The sequence below is a fragment of the Oryza brachyantha genome, chromosome 5 (assembly GCF_000231095.2).
Source record: "Oryza brachyantha chromosome 5, ObraRS2, whole genome shotgun sequence".
Taxonomy (NCBI): Eukaryota; Viridiplantae; Streptophyta; class Magnoliopsida; order Poales; family Poaceae; genus Oryza; species Oryza brachyantha.
In genome coordinates, this window is record NC_023167.2 from 8,905,201 (window position 1) to 8,919,762 (window position 14,562).

Sequence of the window (14,562 nt, forward strand, 5' to 3'; positions counted from 1 at the left end):
TTTCAAAATTATATATAATTATGAGTCATAGTATTTAAATTATTGACATTTTAATTCATAATGGGTCCATGTATTTTAATTTTATAGAATCAAGAAATTTAAATATCTAATTCAGGAAAAAATTTCATGCATTCCTTATTAGTCTGCAAAAATTACCAACATTTTAATTTTAATTATAATAAATAATGTTTTACCACCTGTGAGATAAGAGTAACAGTATCCTTCCTATCAATAAGCAATAGATTGTGCAAAGTATTTGTGGTTACCATAACAAAAATCCTATAATCCTATAATAATACCGTAGTTATTCCTAATATATTATGAAAAAAAAATCAAGTGTCAAAGTCTATATACCCGCTTCCTCTTAGAGCATCTCCAGGAGAGCCGGCATCACGTACGCCAAACCAAAATAGCATGCGAGAGTGAAAAAAACACCCTCCAGCATATATGGCATCCCTTCCTCCATCCAATAGCGCATCCGCCAAACGAGAGAGAGAAACGTCAAATTTGCACTTCCTCTCTCCTCACGCTATCCCCCAACCGTCGTCTCCGAGATCGAACTCACGCCTGCATCTGGATACATCCCCGTCGAGCTCTGCATGCCTTCAGGGAGACGAGGTCACCGCCGACGCGAGTTAGACACCGCCCCGCGCCGGTGGATGTTGTCCCTGCCGCCGTCGCGCCTCAGTCGCCGCCTCGCACCCGTGGATGCTGTTCCCGCCGCCGCGCCGCGCCAGATGCCGTCCCAGCCACCGCGACCCGCATCGCGCCCCGGATGCCATCTCGCCACCTCGCCTAGGATGCCGTCCCCGCCGCCGCGGCCCGCATGCCGTTCCCGCCGCCCCTCCCCGCATGCTGTCCCCGCTGCCATGCCCTCTGCGTCGCCGCTATTGGAAAGCCCTGGAGGCCAGCCCCGCTTCCCTTGCCCTCTAGCTCGCTGGTTGTGTAGTTCTCCCCGCCGACGCATGTGAGTGAGAAATGAAGAGAAGTAGAAAGAGGATGAGAGAAGTCAGTGGAAGTATATTATTTACAGAGCATTGTATAAAAGTTGTCCAACAAATTTAAAATATAGTCATTGCAAAAATCTATACAAATTTAAAATATACACCGGTTCAAACTAATTTTCTAGACATTCTAAATAACCAGCTATACTTGTTAAAAAAATTACAAATGTTTGAAAAGTTAAGATATATTAGAATAATATGAATGATGTAATATGGATGATTTATTGGAATGCAAAGAAATATAGAGGTGATATTTTGTTTGGATGACCATCCAAAAGAGGATATGGAGGATGAGATTTGAATAATCACCTGGAGATGCTCTTATTATACACGCTTTTACCTCGTCAAAAATTATACCAGACATATTCTCGAAGAAGCAGACGTCATGTCAATGCTGTTCATGCCTAAGACTAAAATGTTGTGCGATATCAGATTTTAATGGAAGGTTTACTCCCTGTCGATCGGTCTCCCTGCCCCCTCTTGTTTTTCCTTTTTCTTTCCATTCTTCAAAGGAAAGACGCATGATCTTCTTCACCATCATAAATTCTCGATCGCTCTCTCTCCTTCCACAACTTTTCTGCAGAGGTCGGAAAGGAGCTCCATGCGTGGTTTGCCACAAACCTTGTTTAATTAGGTCAGTATCAATACATATTCATGGTATAGTTACCAAAACCGTAAACTAAATAACCGAGCCAGATAAGTTTTATGGGGATGAAATTCATATCCCATCTTATGAAACTTCCTCATTTAATATGACACACATAGCCAAGTCAGCAATTTTGCTGATGTAATACCTAATTAATATACATGACACCCGTGTAAAATATGCATTGAGACTGGACCTAGTCCATAGCATGATGGCCATTAAAACCATACTGATCTCTTCAGTGCTTTTTTGTGCTACGTGTGTGGTGAATGTCTCCATCGATCTCTAACCTCTGGGAATCTATCTGCGGTTTCGGTCATCACAAGGCCTCTCTTGCTAGACTGCCAAATGGCCTCTAAAATCTAGGGGAGACTGTTTTTTCTTTTTGAAAAAATTGAACGACATATTTTCAAATAAAAAATAATTTACGATAAAATTTGTACTATATTTTTTTAATCTAAAAGTTAATGCTGAAAAAAGCTATAATAAAAAGCCCCAGAATCTACTTTAAATTTAAATTTAAAAGTTTAAATTTTAGATTATAAGCATAAACATAATCGAAAAATGGTCTACCAGACTAATGCATGCCTGCCAGGTGACCTGTTATGCTTGTTGCTTCCCAAACTTCCGAGTGTGATACTTCGCTGCATTATTGCATTGAATTCTCTCACACACACGCATACTCTCTCCCTTATCTGCTGGTATGCAGCTGCTGATGCTGCTGGATGTTTCTTTGTTTTATTTAACTAATTTCCTGCAGGCTCTACATTAGATAAGATCCTTCAGAAAAGGAGGGACAGCATGTCCATCAGAAGATATGTTAAGAGAGAAAAGAAAGAGGCAGCCTTTTGTGATATATATATGCTGACAAAAAGATAGGCTTTCTGTGTATTATGATAATTGGCTGACGGTCGACGAGCTCTGATTAGATGATTGGATAGAGATAGAGGAAAGTTTTCCATCTAGATGAATTATTACATATTATAAAGATAACAAATATTGTATACGTTCCAAAATATAAAATATTTTTAGATTATTCAGTAGAGACCAAGGTCGAAAAGAAAAGATTACAATGTTCCTTAATAAATGAGGAATGGAATGCGGGAATAAAATGAGAAGAATTTTGAATAATATAAAGTAATAAGTGTCAGAAATATTTATATTTTGCTATAATATTTAAATCATAGAAATGTTTATATTTAAGAACAGAGTAACTTATAAAAGGTTATCTAGGCAATGCATGCTGGTTTAGAAAGATTATTGAGAAATTTTTACTTCTGAAAGCGTGGTACGGATAATTCATAGCTCCATTAGTTGTTTAAGATGTGACGTTATTAAACTTGTGGGTACATATTGGTCTGTTTACTTCAATAAAGGAAGTAGAAAATTTCGGATAGAACAACATATTTCCCGTGATTATCCTCTAACTTCACGGTAGATATATAATCACGCGAGAATTAGCATAATATTAATCACAAAAATAGCATATATAATTATTAACTATTTTCTTTTTTTGAATTCAGCAAGCTTGGTAAGGATGCCTTTAATAAATAGAACACTATGAGTCATATGAAAATAAATTCTTTTACTTAACAACAAGAGGCAGACGGTGAATGCGCCATATGCTCGGGTACATGTACCAACTACTAATTCATATCGCTCATCACAAATTATACATTATAAATTTAGTAAGCAAATTTTTGCATGATGTAGCTCGTCCTAAGCCCTGGATCAAGAAATGGAACACTGGACCAGTGTGGTTAATTTGATCTATCTTTCTTTTTATCTTATACATTAAAAACATAATCCCTTCCGAATTAAGAAAAAAACACTCAATATTTCCATGAGTCACTAGAGATTACCTACTTTCTTACTAATTATGAGGTAAAATAAAGTGCAAATATTAAGTATATTGCTGTATACAATATGACTAAGGCCGTGTTCGGTAGGAGGGGTACGAGGGTTAGTTATCCGGTACGGAAAACATAGTAACAGATTAGTACATGATTAATTAATTATTAATTATAAAAATTATAAAATATATTAATATGATTTTTAAAGTAATTTTCCTATAGAATTTTTTTACAAAAAATACACCGTTTAGCAGTTTAGAAAACGTGCATACGAAAAACAATGGAATCTGGATTAGGAAGGGGAGCCGAACACGGGCTAAGTCTCTCCCTATGCTCCTTATGATTGTGAAAATATATTTTTTTGGGCATGTTTAATTTAATCAAAACATTAAAAAATTACATTTAATATATTTTATGGCATCCGTTCTTAAATATAATTATTTTTAGATTATTTAGCAAAGACTAAGATGAGATTAAAAATAATCTCATTCAGTTACTTGAGTGATCAATTTTTGAATTTTAAATTGATTAGATTTCTTTGGATATCATCTGCTTGACTATATAATCATTATATATAATCATTATAATGATTGGAATCATACATGTTTATATTTTGGATGGACGGAGTAGATATTCGGATTGGATGTGTGGAAACAGCATGTTTATATTTGCCTCAAAAATAACATTCACAAATCACAATATTGTAATTTCTATGGTTTTTAAAGATTTTCTAGAATAAGTTGTACGTGCGAGGCAATATTTATTGGGTGTTTCTTGTTGGTAATTTTTTCGCGTCAACTTTGAAAAAAAAAGTACTTCTTCAGGGTTTTTTCGTTGCCATTCGTCAAATTATGATCACCACCAAAGACAAAAGAGAGAGTTTAGAAACCACTGTAACAGTGGAAAATTTCCAAGCTTCCTTAACTTCAACTTAAGAAAAAAATAAGAACTTCAAAGCCACGTCATGGAATTCCAGTCTAAGGTTTCAATCACCACCACAAACAACAAAAGCTGGTACTAGTTCTAAAAATTAATGGCATGATTGAATAATATTACAAGCAAAAGCACACCTCATGGGTTGCTTTAGCTAGATCTATAATTGATGACCCTCCATATATAGACCAATTGTGTCATTGCACACCCCAGGTAATTAACAAAGCCAATAATCAACGTCATTAGCACACTAACCAACAACTAGAGCAGAGATTAACCTAAGGAGAGGGATCAAAGACCAGCCAAAGGCGATGACCTGAGCTATCTCTTCCTCTCATCACAACTGAGACGGCGACGGCAAATGATTTCCTAACTAATCCTGATGATTAAATTAAATTAAATCTAATCTTATGGTGGTGATCTAAGCCGGCCCCAGCTGGGTCTAGGCAAGCATCCAGCGAGCCAGATAAAGATATCATCAGTTCATCACATCCTTGATTAATTAACTAATTAATTAGAGTAATTAGGAGGCATTTTAATTAATCCAGCCATGGCCCAGCTGAGCCGCCCAAGCTACACGGACCCTGCATGCAGAGCGAGCCAGCTACTCGGCTAAGCTTGTTAATTTAATTAATTAGTTTACTTTGAATTAATTAACACCTCCCTTGCAGGTTAGTTTACACCACTAATTGGGTGTTTACCGCGTCCCACGTGGCGCTCTCCAGGCCAGGAATTGGGTCCACGGCTGAGATTGAGAGCGAGCAGGTGAAGCCGCTGCAGCTGCTAGCTTCTACTGTATATGGTTAGCCATCATATAATATTACGAGTTGAAAGCTCTTTCAAACAACACCGAGAATCTAAATTTATACAATTCAGAAAATGAACTATAAGTTATAAGCTAAAAAAGTTATTTTTATAAATTCTGAGAAAATGGCTTCTTACCCTATAATTCTCACGATCTTAAACTCCTCCAAATAGACGCTATAAATACGCCACACTAGATTTTTATTTTGTTTCTTTTTTTACTCCTTAGATGGTAACGTCGTTTTGGAAAAATCCTATGGACAAGCATAAGATATTTCAGTTGATCGTTAATTTGTACGGTATATATAAGTACCGGCTTTAACACCAAATCACACTCACGCATACATGTTCAGACCTTATACCAATTCTTCCAAGAACGTTGGGTTTGAAAACGATTTATTAGATGGATTGTTTACTTGATTATTACAATAAATTAATATTTTAAGAAGTAGGTTTTACAAAATGGTTTAAAATAAGTGGTCTGTAAAAGAAATGGTTTTGAGACATATTTTTATGAGTCGAGAAGCAAATAATCTATGGCAAAATTATGAACAAAAAACTAAAAAAATATTGGGCCCAAGAGTGTATAGATACCGCGTGATTGCAAAATTGGTGTACATTATTATAGCATTAAGTTCAGGGTATAAATTGGTGTATAGTTTAGGTTGCGTTTGAAACCGATTATGGTCAAGGATTATTTACTTATTATAGAAATAATTAAATATTTAATTATATAAACCTTTCAAATATCTTAGAACATGTGTTCTAAAGGTCTATGCAATGCAACAAGAGAGTTTTTTGAGAAGAAAAATTTATAGAAACCAAAAGCAACTGATTCATGGCCATAATATGATTGACAAGGTAAAATATATACATTAATTAATACTTCTACAAATCTTGTGGTATATAGGCTAACTTGACGAGGTATATATAATTTCAGTAATAAATTGTTCCATGTTAATTTGAATGTTTAAAACCATAGCATCCTTTCTGTTCATTGTATATATAGTTAGGTGGAATCGCCTTTTTCTTTTCGTCATCTATAAAAATTAATAGAAATGATTGTTTTCTTTAAACAAAAAAACAAATTTCCATCAGCATAATGCAAAGAATCTCTTTTTTCCTGGCCACGTTCTGCCAAAGTAGCAAAACAACGCTTTCAAGCCAGTGTCACCTAGTTTCACAGGTCTCTGTATATTGCTTTTTTTTTAAAAAAAAATGGACACTTCATTAACCTACCAGTTAGGCTCCTCCAGTGTCCATATGGAGAACATGTTTGATTAAATTTATTAATTATTAATGCTAAATTCATATTGATATTACTTGTGGGTTTACATATATTTCTATCTTTTGAGCATCTGTTAAAGAAAATACATATTTGTGCCTACGTGCATATTCACTCCCTACCATTCATATTATAACATAAAAAGTCGAAAATAAATCAGGAAGTATATAATTATTAGAAATCCGTTTCTCTCATTTTTATTAGAGAGAAACCGTGCGCATCCAATACGAAAATGGGAGAATTCCAGATCAAGAACAAAATTATCTCTTTTTCTCCGAGGGAATGATCGAGGTGAGAGCAAGATCGAGATAATCAAGATACGGTGCACCAGAAATATTAAATATGATCAGACAAGTATTCTAAAAATCACAGACGAATATCTTTAAATCATCTAAATACAAAAAGAAAGAAACTCAAACAACCATGTGTTCCGTCCACTCCTTTCCAAGTTTGTGCCTACCACATAAAGAGGCAACAAAAAGTATCACCAAGAAGAATACATATTCCTCCAAAATAAAGGGAAAAAATAAATTTCACTGCATTAAGTCCTTAAACTGTCTGTACAAAATTCTGGCAACAGTAAAATAAAACATTTAAGGAAAACTGAATCCACAAAATTAACCTCTTGCTTTGACAGTTTACAGATTGAGCAATGTGAATTTTCGGCATCATCTGCAACACCATGCACCGATGCCCATGTTAGGTGAATGCTCATTTTACTATCTTTATACTCTTGTGCAAAGGTGATATGAGCTTGTCAAAAGAATATTATGGTACTCCAAATATACTATTAATTAGTTAATGTATATATACTTCCCGTTGTTCTATAATTTATGTCGTTTTTTACAAGATTAAGATTAAGATTAAGATTGAACTTTAACTTATTAATAACTTCTAAAATATTATTGATTGGTCTTGAAAAACAAATTTACACTTTTATTTAATATATCTCTACTACTATAGAGTGGAGCCATATGTTCTCCCCATCCTACGTCACGTAAAAATCATTGTTTAAGAAAACTAGAAAAAAATTAAGTGATTTAAAAAAATTCAAGTGATTTCTTTAAGAAAACCGTTTTTTTTTCTCTATGCACCTATGTCACTTTTCTCCATGTATAGTCTATCATTATCTTTATGAACCATTTATTTTCTCTATACGTTTGTGCAATTATCATTAGTTGTATTGATACGTTGTAATACATGATTATATTACTGATAAATTAAAAAAAAATCATCAACATATGTTTTTGAAGACTGTGTCATCTAAATAATACCAAGTAATTGCTAGCCTAGTGATGGCATGACACCACCCATTAACCACCCTTTTTGACGTTTGACCTTTGATGCTATGCTCTCGCAGTTAGCAAAAAGAGGCAGAAAAGCCCACTAATCTCCATCATGGCATCCCTCGTAAATAAACCCAAACGTTCAGGGGCATTTCCGTCAACGCGTCTCCCCAGCTATAAATGCAAGGCAGCCACACTATTGCCTCTTCTCAACCCACCACTTCGCCTCCGCCTCTCTTTGACCTCCTCTGCTCTGCTCCGCCGCCTCCGCGCGCAGAGCCAGCGAGCGGCCAGCGGCCATGACCAAGGTGCACCCAGGCGTCGCGGCGGTGGCCGCCGCCGCGGCTGCGGTGGAGGAGGGGAAGGGGGAGGCGGTGTCGCTGACGGTGTGGCGGCGGTCGCTGCTGTTCAACGGGAAGGGGTTCACGGTGTTCGACGGCGCCGGGAACCTCGTGTTCCGCGTCGAGAGCTACGCCGGGGGCTCGTCCAGGGAGGTGGTGCTCATGGACGCCGACGGGCGCGCCCTCCTCACCATCCGCCGCAAGGTATGTGACCGTGACGTGCTCGCGTCCTCTCGATCTCTTCTTGGATGCTCCGGCTTCTCTGTTTCTTGGTAGGAAGAAGAGATTCAGATGCTGATGCGTTTTTTTTTTTGTTTTGATGATTCCTGTGGTGTTTGCAGAAGCTGAGCTTGGCCGACGAGTGGCTCATCTACGACGGCGACGCGGCGTCGCCGGCGGCGCCGGCGCCGAAGAGGTTCACGGCGCGGCGCCACGTCAGCCTGCGCCCGAGCAAGTCCCTCGCCCACCTCTCGCCGGCGCGGGCGTCGTCCGCCGGGGCCGCCGCGGCGCCGAGCGCCTGCCGGTACGACGTGGAGGGCTCGTACGCCGGCCGCTGCCTCGACGTGTTCGCCTCCCCCTCCGCCGGCGAGCAGCAGCGGCGGCGGCGGCGCGTGGCGGCGGTGTGCAGGAAGGAGGCCGCCGTCGGGCCGGACGTGTTCCGGCTGGTGGTGGAGCCGGGCTTCGAGCCGGCGCTCGCCATGGCCGTCGTCATCCTCCTCGACCAGATGCACGCGTCGTGAAGCCTTCCTCGCTCGATCTGCCGGCTGCACGAATCTTACAGCTCCCCTGCACCACAGCTCCCTGCGTGTGTGCCACAAGGAACAAAAGGCTCCTTGATTCCATCACAGCTCAAGACACCTTCTATTTTTATGCTTCAAGATTAGCAAGTCATCAATTCACTCATCAGCTGAGATAATTAAACCACCAGCTGGTTGAAGCATTTTTTCTATGTAGGGGTGTGATGTTTTTACGGTTTCGGGTTCAGGATTTAGGGTTATGAAACAGACGTAGATGGTTATCCAGAGGTGTTTTATAAGTGCTGGGTTTTCTAATTTTAAATTAACGAAAACAGAACCGTGCCCTTAAAAAAGAAGAGGTTGATAGGATAGATGATGATCAAACGTCTTCTACGGGGGGGTATATGAACTTGTAAATCCCAGCCCTTTTTTTTGTTTCCTTCACAAGGGAAATTTCTGGTGCTTGCCAGAGACTATCATGATGCATGCCTATAAATAAAGCTTTGAGCTTGGTTTCTCCTAGTGTTTATCTCAATTGATATGATTAATTACTTCTATCTTATTTTATTAATTTGTTGTGTATTAATTTGGTTTCTTCAGCTGGATTAGCAAAGATGAAGAAGATATTTGCTCTGGAAGATTATACAATCTTCGATTTGTTTTGACATCAAGTTAGCTTGAGCTTTCAGTATGAGGGAAAACAAAAATGCGTGTCTTGTGAAGAATGTTTGGAGAAATAATTCTTCCTTTTCGGACACTGTTTGTACTTGTAAAAAGTAGTTGAATCTTCAAGCTACACTGGTTAGATGGAGATGTTGGTGTGTCAGGAAAACTTGCCCAAAGGAACCAAAGAGACGTCACCATTTTTTATCCTATATAAACATAAATTGTGGAGGAAAGAATCAGCTTTCCTTTCTGGTGGTTCACTGCGTTTGAAGAATGCAAACGCAGATTCCATTAACAACAAAAAATCTGTGGACTTTTCCACCTACGATTATGTTAATCCAGATTGTTAAAACATATTACTGTAAAGTTAGATTATTATAAGTTAAAACCAGTTAAGCAGACAATGAATGGTAAAATCAGAAATTAATTTAAAGTAACTCAACGGGGTGACTCTTTAGTCACTCGATAATCTCGGAGTTTATCATATTATAGTAACGTAGGCTTAGATTATAATAAATTGACACAATAATCTAATTTTTTTGTTTTAGATTGTTTCTATAATCCAGATCAAATAATTCTAAACTAAAACAAACAAGGCCAAAACGGAAAAAGACGATGTTATTGGTGTTATACTCTCTTTGACGTAGCAAATAGAGTAGAAAGTCTTAGTTTTTGACATCTAAATAGGTAACTATAGTTTTATCGAAGTATTTGCAGTTGTGTAGAATGTACTCTAAATATAAATATAAGAAAATGATACTAAAATACTACTTTTTCGTTTTTTTATTTCGCACCATTCAGTTTTGAATCTACGTTTGATCACTCGTCTTATTCAAAAAATATTAATTATTTCTTATGATTTGATTTATTACTTAAAAAACTATAAAAATGAGTTATAATTTTGCACAGTTACATAATTTTACAATAAGATGATTGGTCAAACGTTATCTAAGTCAAAAACATCAAATAAAAACAAACAGAGTAATTAATATGCTATATGCATTTTTCATATAAAAATGGTATTGAAATACACGAAAAATATACGAGTAGTTAACTAGCATAGCACGATATATATCGATCCGTACCTTGATGGACACAAAGTGCAGGTCGTTGCAAAGTTGGCCACTCCACCGGCCGAATTGAATTGAATTCATCGCGAAAACGACCTCGGACAACGTTAGCAGCAAGGTGGTGATGATTTTTTTTGCCCAATTCTCAGCAGAATTTCAAACCAAACGAAAGTACAGTAGTACGTAGGCCGTCCGTAAGTAAACGACGTGTAAAATATAGTACCAAATTAGCATATCATTAATTTATTATTAGCTATAAAAAAAACTTATTAAATAGATTCATACGATATTTTAAGTAACTTTTCTATATAAACTTTTTATAACAAATACATTGTTTAGTAATTGGAGAAGCATACTCGTAAAAAACGAGGGAAACTGATTTAGTTGAAAAGAACACGACCGTAGTACGTGATCAGATTGTATCTCGCGAGAGTTTTCTTTTCTTTTTCTTTTTACAACTCTTATAGCAAGTTTAATAGTATAGCCAACTATTAGCTTCAATTCATCTATAGCTAATATAATAGCTAATTCATACAATACAATAGTTACCTACAAAGCATATACTACAAATTAATATCTGGTCTCACATGTCATACACACGTTGAGTCTTAGAGTCCGTGCTGCCGCTGGATATAAATATGTAGTTCACTGCTCTTCTCTCTCCTGTCTTGTCTGTTTAAAATCTGTTCATACTCCCTTCGTCCCAAAACAAATCAACTTTTCAGTTTTTAATATAATGTTTAACTCTTTATCTTATTAAAAAAATTTACGATTAATAAATTTATTTTTATTAGATGATAAAACATGAATAGTACTTCACGTGTGACTATTTTTTAAAAAAATTCTTAAAAATGGTGTGACTATTTTTTTAAAATTTCTTGAAAAATTTTCAAATAAGACGGATAGTGAAATGCTAGACATAAAAATTGAAAAGTTGGTTTTTTTATGGGATATAGCTACCTGCTCTTATGTCGGTCAGAACAATGTGGATCCCCATGTCTACAGGCGAATTACTGCGTTTTATATGGCTGAATCGTGAACAATTACACATGCATTAGCTACATCAGAAGTTTAATTGGATCCAAAATTTTGAACTTGAAATCTGGCTAACGAGTAGTTGCTACTAGTTTTTTTTTAAAAAAAATAAAGAGTTTGTATTTGAACTTTTCTCCGGTATAATAGCAGTAACCGAGTTTGCCGAGAGACCGGTATGAATTTATTCAAAAAAATTTGCTTAAAAGTGGTGCCATGTTTTCTTTTTAAGTTTTTTTTTGTTATTTCAATCATTTTGTTCACCGCTCGGTAACTTAAAAAGATTGTATTGCATTAAACTATTCACGGAGTAAAATTTGGAAATCACAGGCTAATATCTGGAACTTAAATCCCAATATACGAAATCCACAGCGTAAAATATATGCTACTCCCTCCAGTTCTGTAATTATTATCGTTTTGAATAAAAAGTATAGTCAAACTCATAAAACTTTGACCATTAATAATATTTTACCCTAGTACAATACGTATAAATGAGTCATGTGTGAGGGAGAAAATGGTGCTCAACTGCTCATACTCTATTCCATCGTCCAAAAATAGAACATCATTTATATTAAAAAGAGAAACTCCTCGTATGAATGTTTTTTCTTCTCCCTCCACATCTCAACATTCAATCATAATAAGTGAGAGCAATAATAACATGAGATGAGATGGTTATAAAATATTATACAAATGATATAATATGAATATAGAAGCAACTTTAGATGACCCTCCAAATTACAATATAAATAATAAAATTTAGATAAGTTATTGAGAATGCCCTAAGCTTACCCCGAGTACCGTGTTTTGAACCATCGGGACACTGTCTAGACGCAATAATTTTGTTTTAAATAAGAAACAGCTTGATCTTTTTTTACTATCTCGGGTTCGATAATTACTATCATTTTGACGACGATACCATCTATTAAATTTATCTTTAAACATGATTTTATATTAAAAAATTACATATGAACGAATAAATATTTACTTTTATCATAGTATAATTCTATAAAATGATGGGATAGAGTATTTACTGCAAATGCTCCTACAGGGCGAGCGATCTCTGGCATGTTCAATTTAGCCCCTGTTTAGTTCTCAAAATTTTTTTGCAAAATATCTCATCGAATTTTTGGACACCTAAATAAAGCATTAAATATATATGAACATTAAAACTATTTACATAGTTATGGGAGAAATCGTGAGACGAATCTTTTGAGCCTAATTAGGATATGATTAGCCATAAGTGCTACAATAACTAACATGTACTAATGATGGATTAATTAGACTCAAAAGATTAGTCTCACGGTTACGGAATCTGAAATTTATTTTTCCATTCGTGTCCAAAAACCCCTTCTAACATCTAGTCAAACATTCGACGTGACCCTTTTAACGAAAAGTTTTGCCAACTAAACAAGGCGCAAAACTGAACCGTTTCATACGTGATACCGACGTGACGTTCCGAAGGAGCCCATGATCGATGAATATGGGCAGGCGAGCGAGCAGGCCGACGAAGGTCGCGGGGTCACGCACACAAACGAACGTAGCGAAGCCGCCCGGGGCCCTGATTTCTGCGTGTTGTTGTTTCTAATAAGGGCATTTTCAACCCAATGATTAGAATAGTGTTCATAATATTAAATAAATTATCGTCTAGGATGAAAGATGATGTGGCAAGTAAATAAATGGGAAAAGAGAATAAAACCATGTTTTGTATGAGATATAATTTCTACACAACATTCATATGGAATAGTGGTGTTTGTATGATGTGAAGTTGATAGAAACTATATCTAGTGTTATGGGATGAAAATACCCTAACGAAGAGCGTGTTTTCCTTTGGATTTGGAACTGCCCGTCAGCGTGTCCGGGCGGGCCGTGTAGAGTTTTTTTCTCTTCTAAAAAAATGATATAATCTTTTTATAAATATTTTTTATATAAATTTATTATCTTATATTTTTTAAAAATATATTATTAATTTTATAGCAGTTAATTTCTTCGCTTACACGATATAGTCAGAAAATCATTCCTCTTGGTTTTCATGTAAAAAAGAAGGCAGTCTAACGGGAAATGAGATGCATGCCGGCCAGCCTCGCTCGCTCGTGCGTGCGTGCGGCGTGGCGTGTTGTCTGCGGCCGTGGGTCAGCGCGCGTGCGATGCGAGGTTGCCGGCCGGATTCGTCCGCCGCTGACGGGACGGGACCCTCGTTGCGGCGCACGATATTTCACCGTGCCGTATCCCTCGCGTTCCCAATCGCACGTACGTTTTTCGTAGGCTCGTCTTATCCCAAACTATAACAATTTGATCTACTCAGTATCATTTATATTTTATTTGAAAATATATAATAACATCTTCACAATCAATTAAGCTTTCACCATACCATTGATTTTCTCGGTGTACTTCTTTCTATAACCGGATCGTACGTATTCGTGGATATATGATCGTGGTGCTACATAAAATAGCGTGCGTGTATAATTACGCACGTCTACCGTGTAATTATGAAAAACAATACGTCCACTATATGTTCTGATAGAACATATGAGTAATCGGAACGAGCCTTTACTGGGTGGGCTTCACCCAAGTTTTCTGCCGTGACAGCGAAGTTACGATGTGTCGCATGCTAGCAACCACTGAAATAGGGTTGGTTAAGGGTTAATAGGCAAGGTGAACGGGTTAGGTAAAGCACCATTTTAACAAAGCAGGAAAAAGTTAGTTCCATTCAAAATTTACACACGTTCACACATCCTATACATATCTTACTACCTCCCTCTTTAAATGTAAATGTAAGCTACTATATATTGTTTTGCAGACATTAAGACTCAAATAAAAAGGCTATAGTGCCCATACTAATACAGAGAGTGCAGGGTTGTTGGAGCTAAAATAGATAAAAATTTAAATAAGAGACAAGTGGTGTTAG

At 36.8% G+C, this 14,562-nt stretch overlaps 1 protein-coding gene across 1 annotated transcript; it reads left to right on the forward strand.

The window, feature by feature from the left end:
- The first annotated feature begins 8,037 nt into the window (after nucleotides 1-8,037).
- Nucleotides 8,038-9,411, forward strand: LOC102716873 (protein LURP-one-related 8-like). Its single transcript, XM_040524215.1, has 2 exons — nucleotides 8,038-8,356; nucleotides 8,494-9,411. Exons 1-2 carry the CDS (start codon nucleotides 8,111-8,113, stop codon nucleotides 8,890-8,892), a joined length of 645 nt encoding a protein of 214 aa, XP_040380149.1. The 5' UTR covers nucleotides 8,038-8,110; the 3' UTR covers nucleotides 8,893-9,411.
- The last annotated feature ends 5,151 nt before the right edge of the window (nucleotides 9,412-14,562 follow it).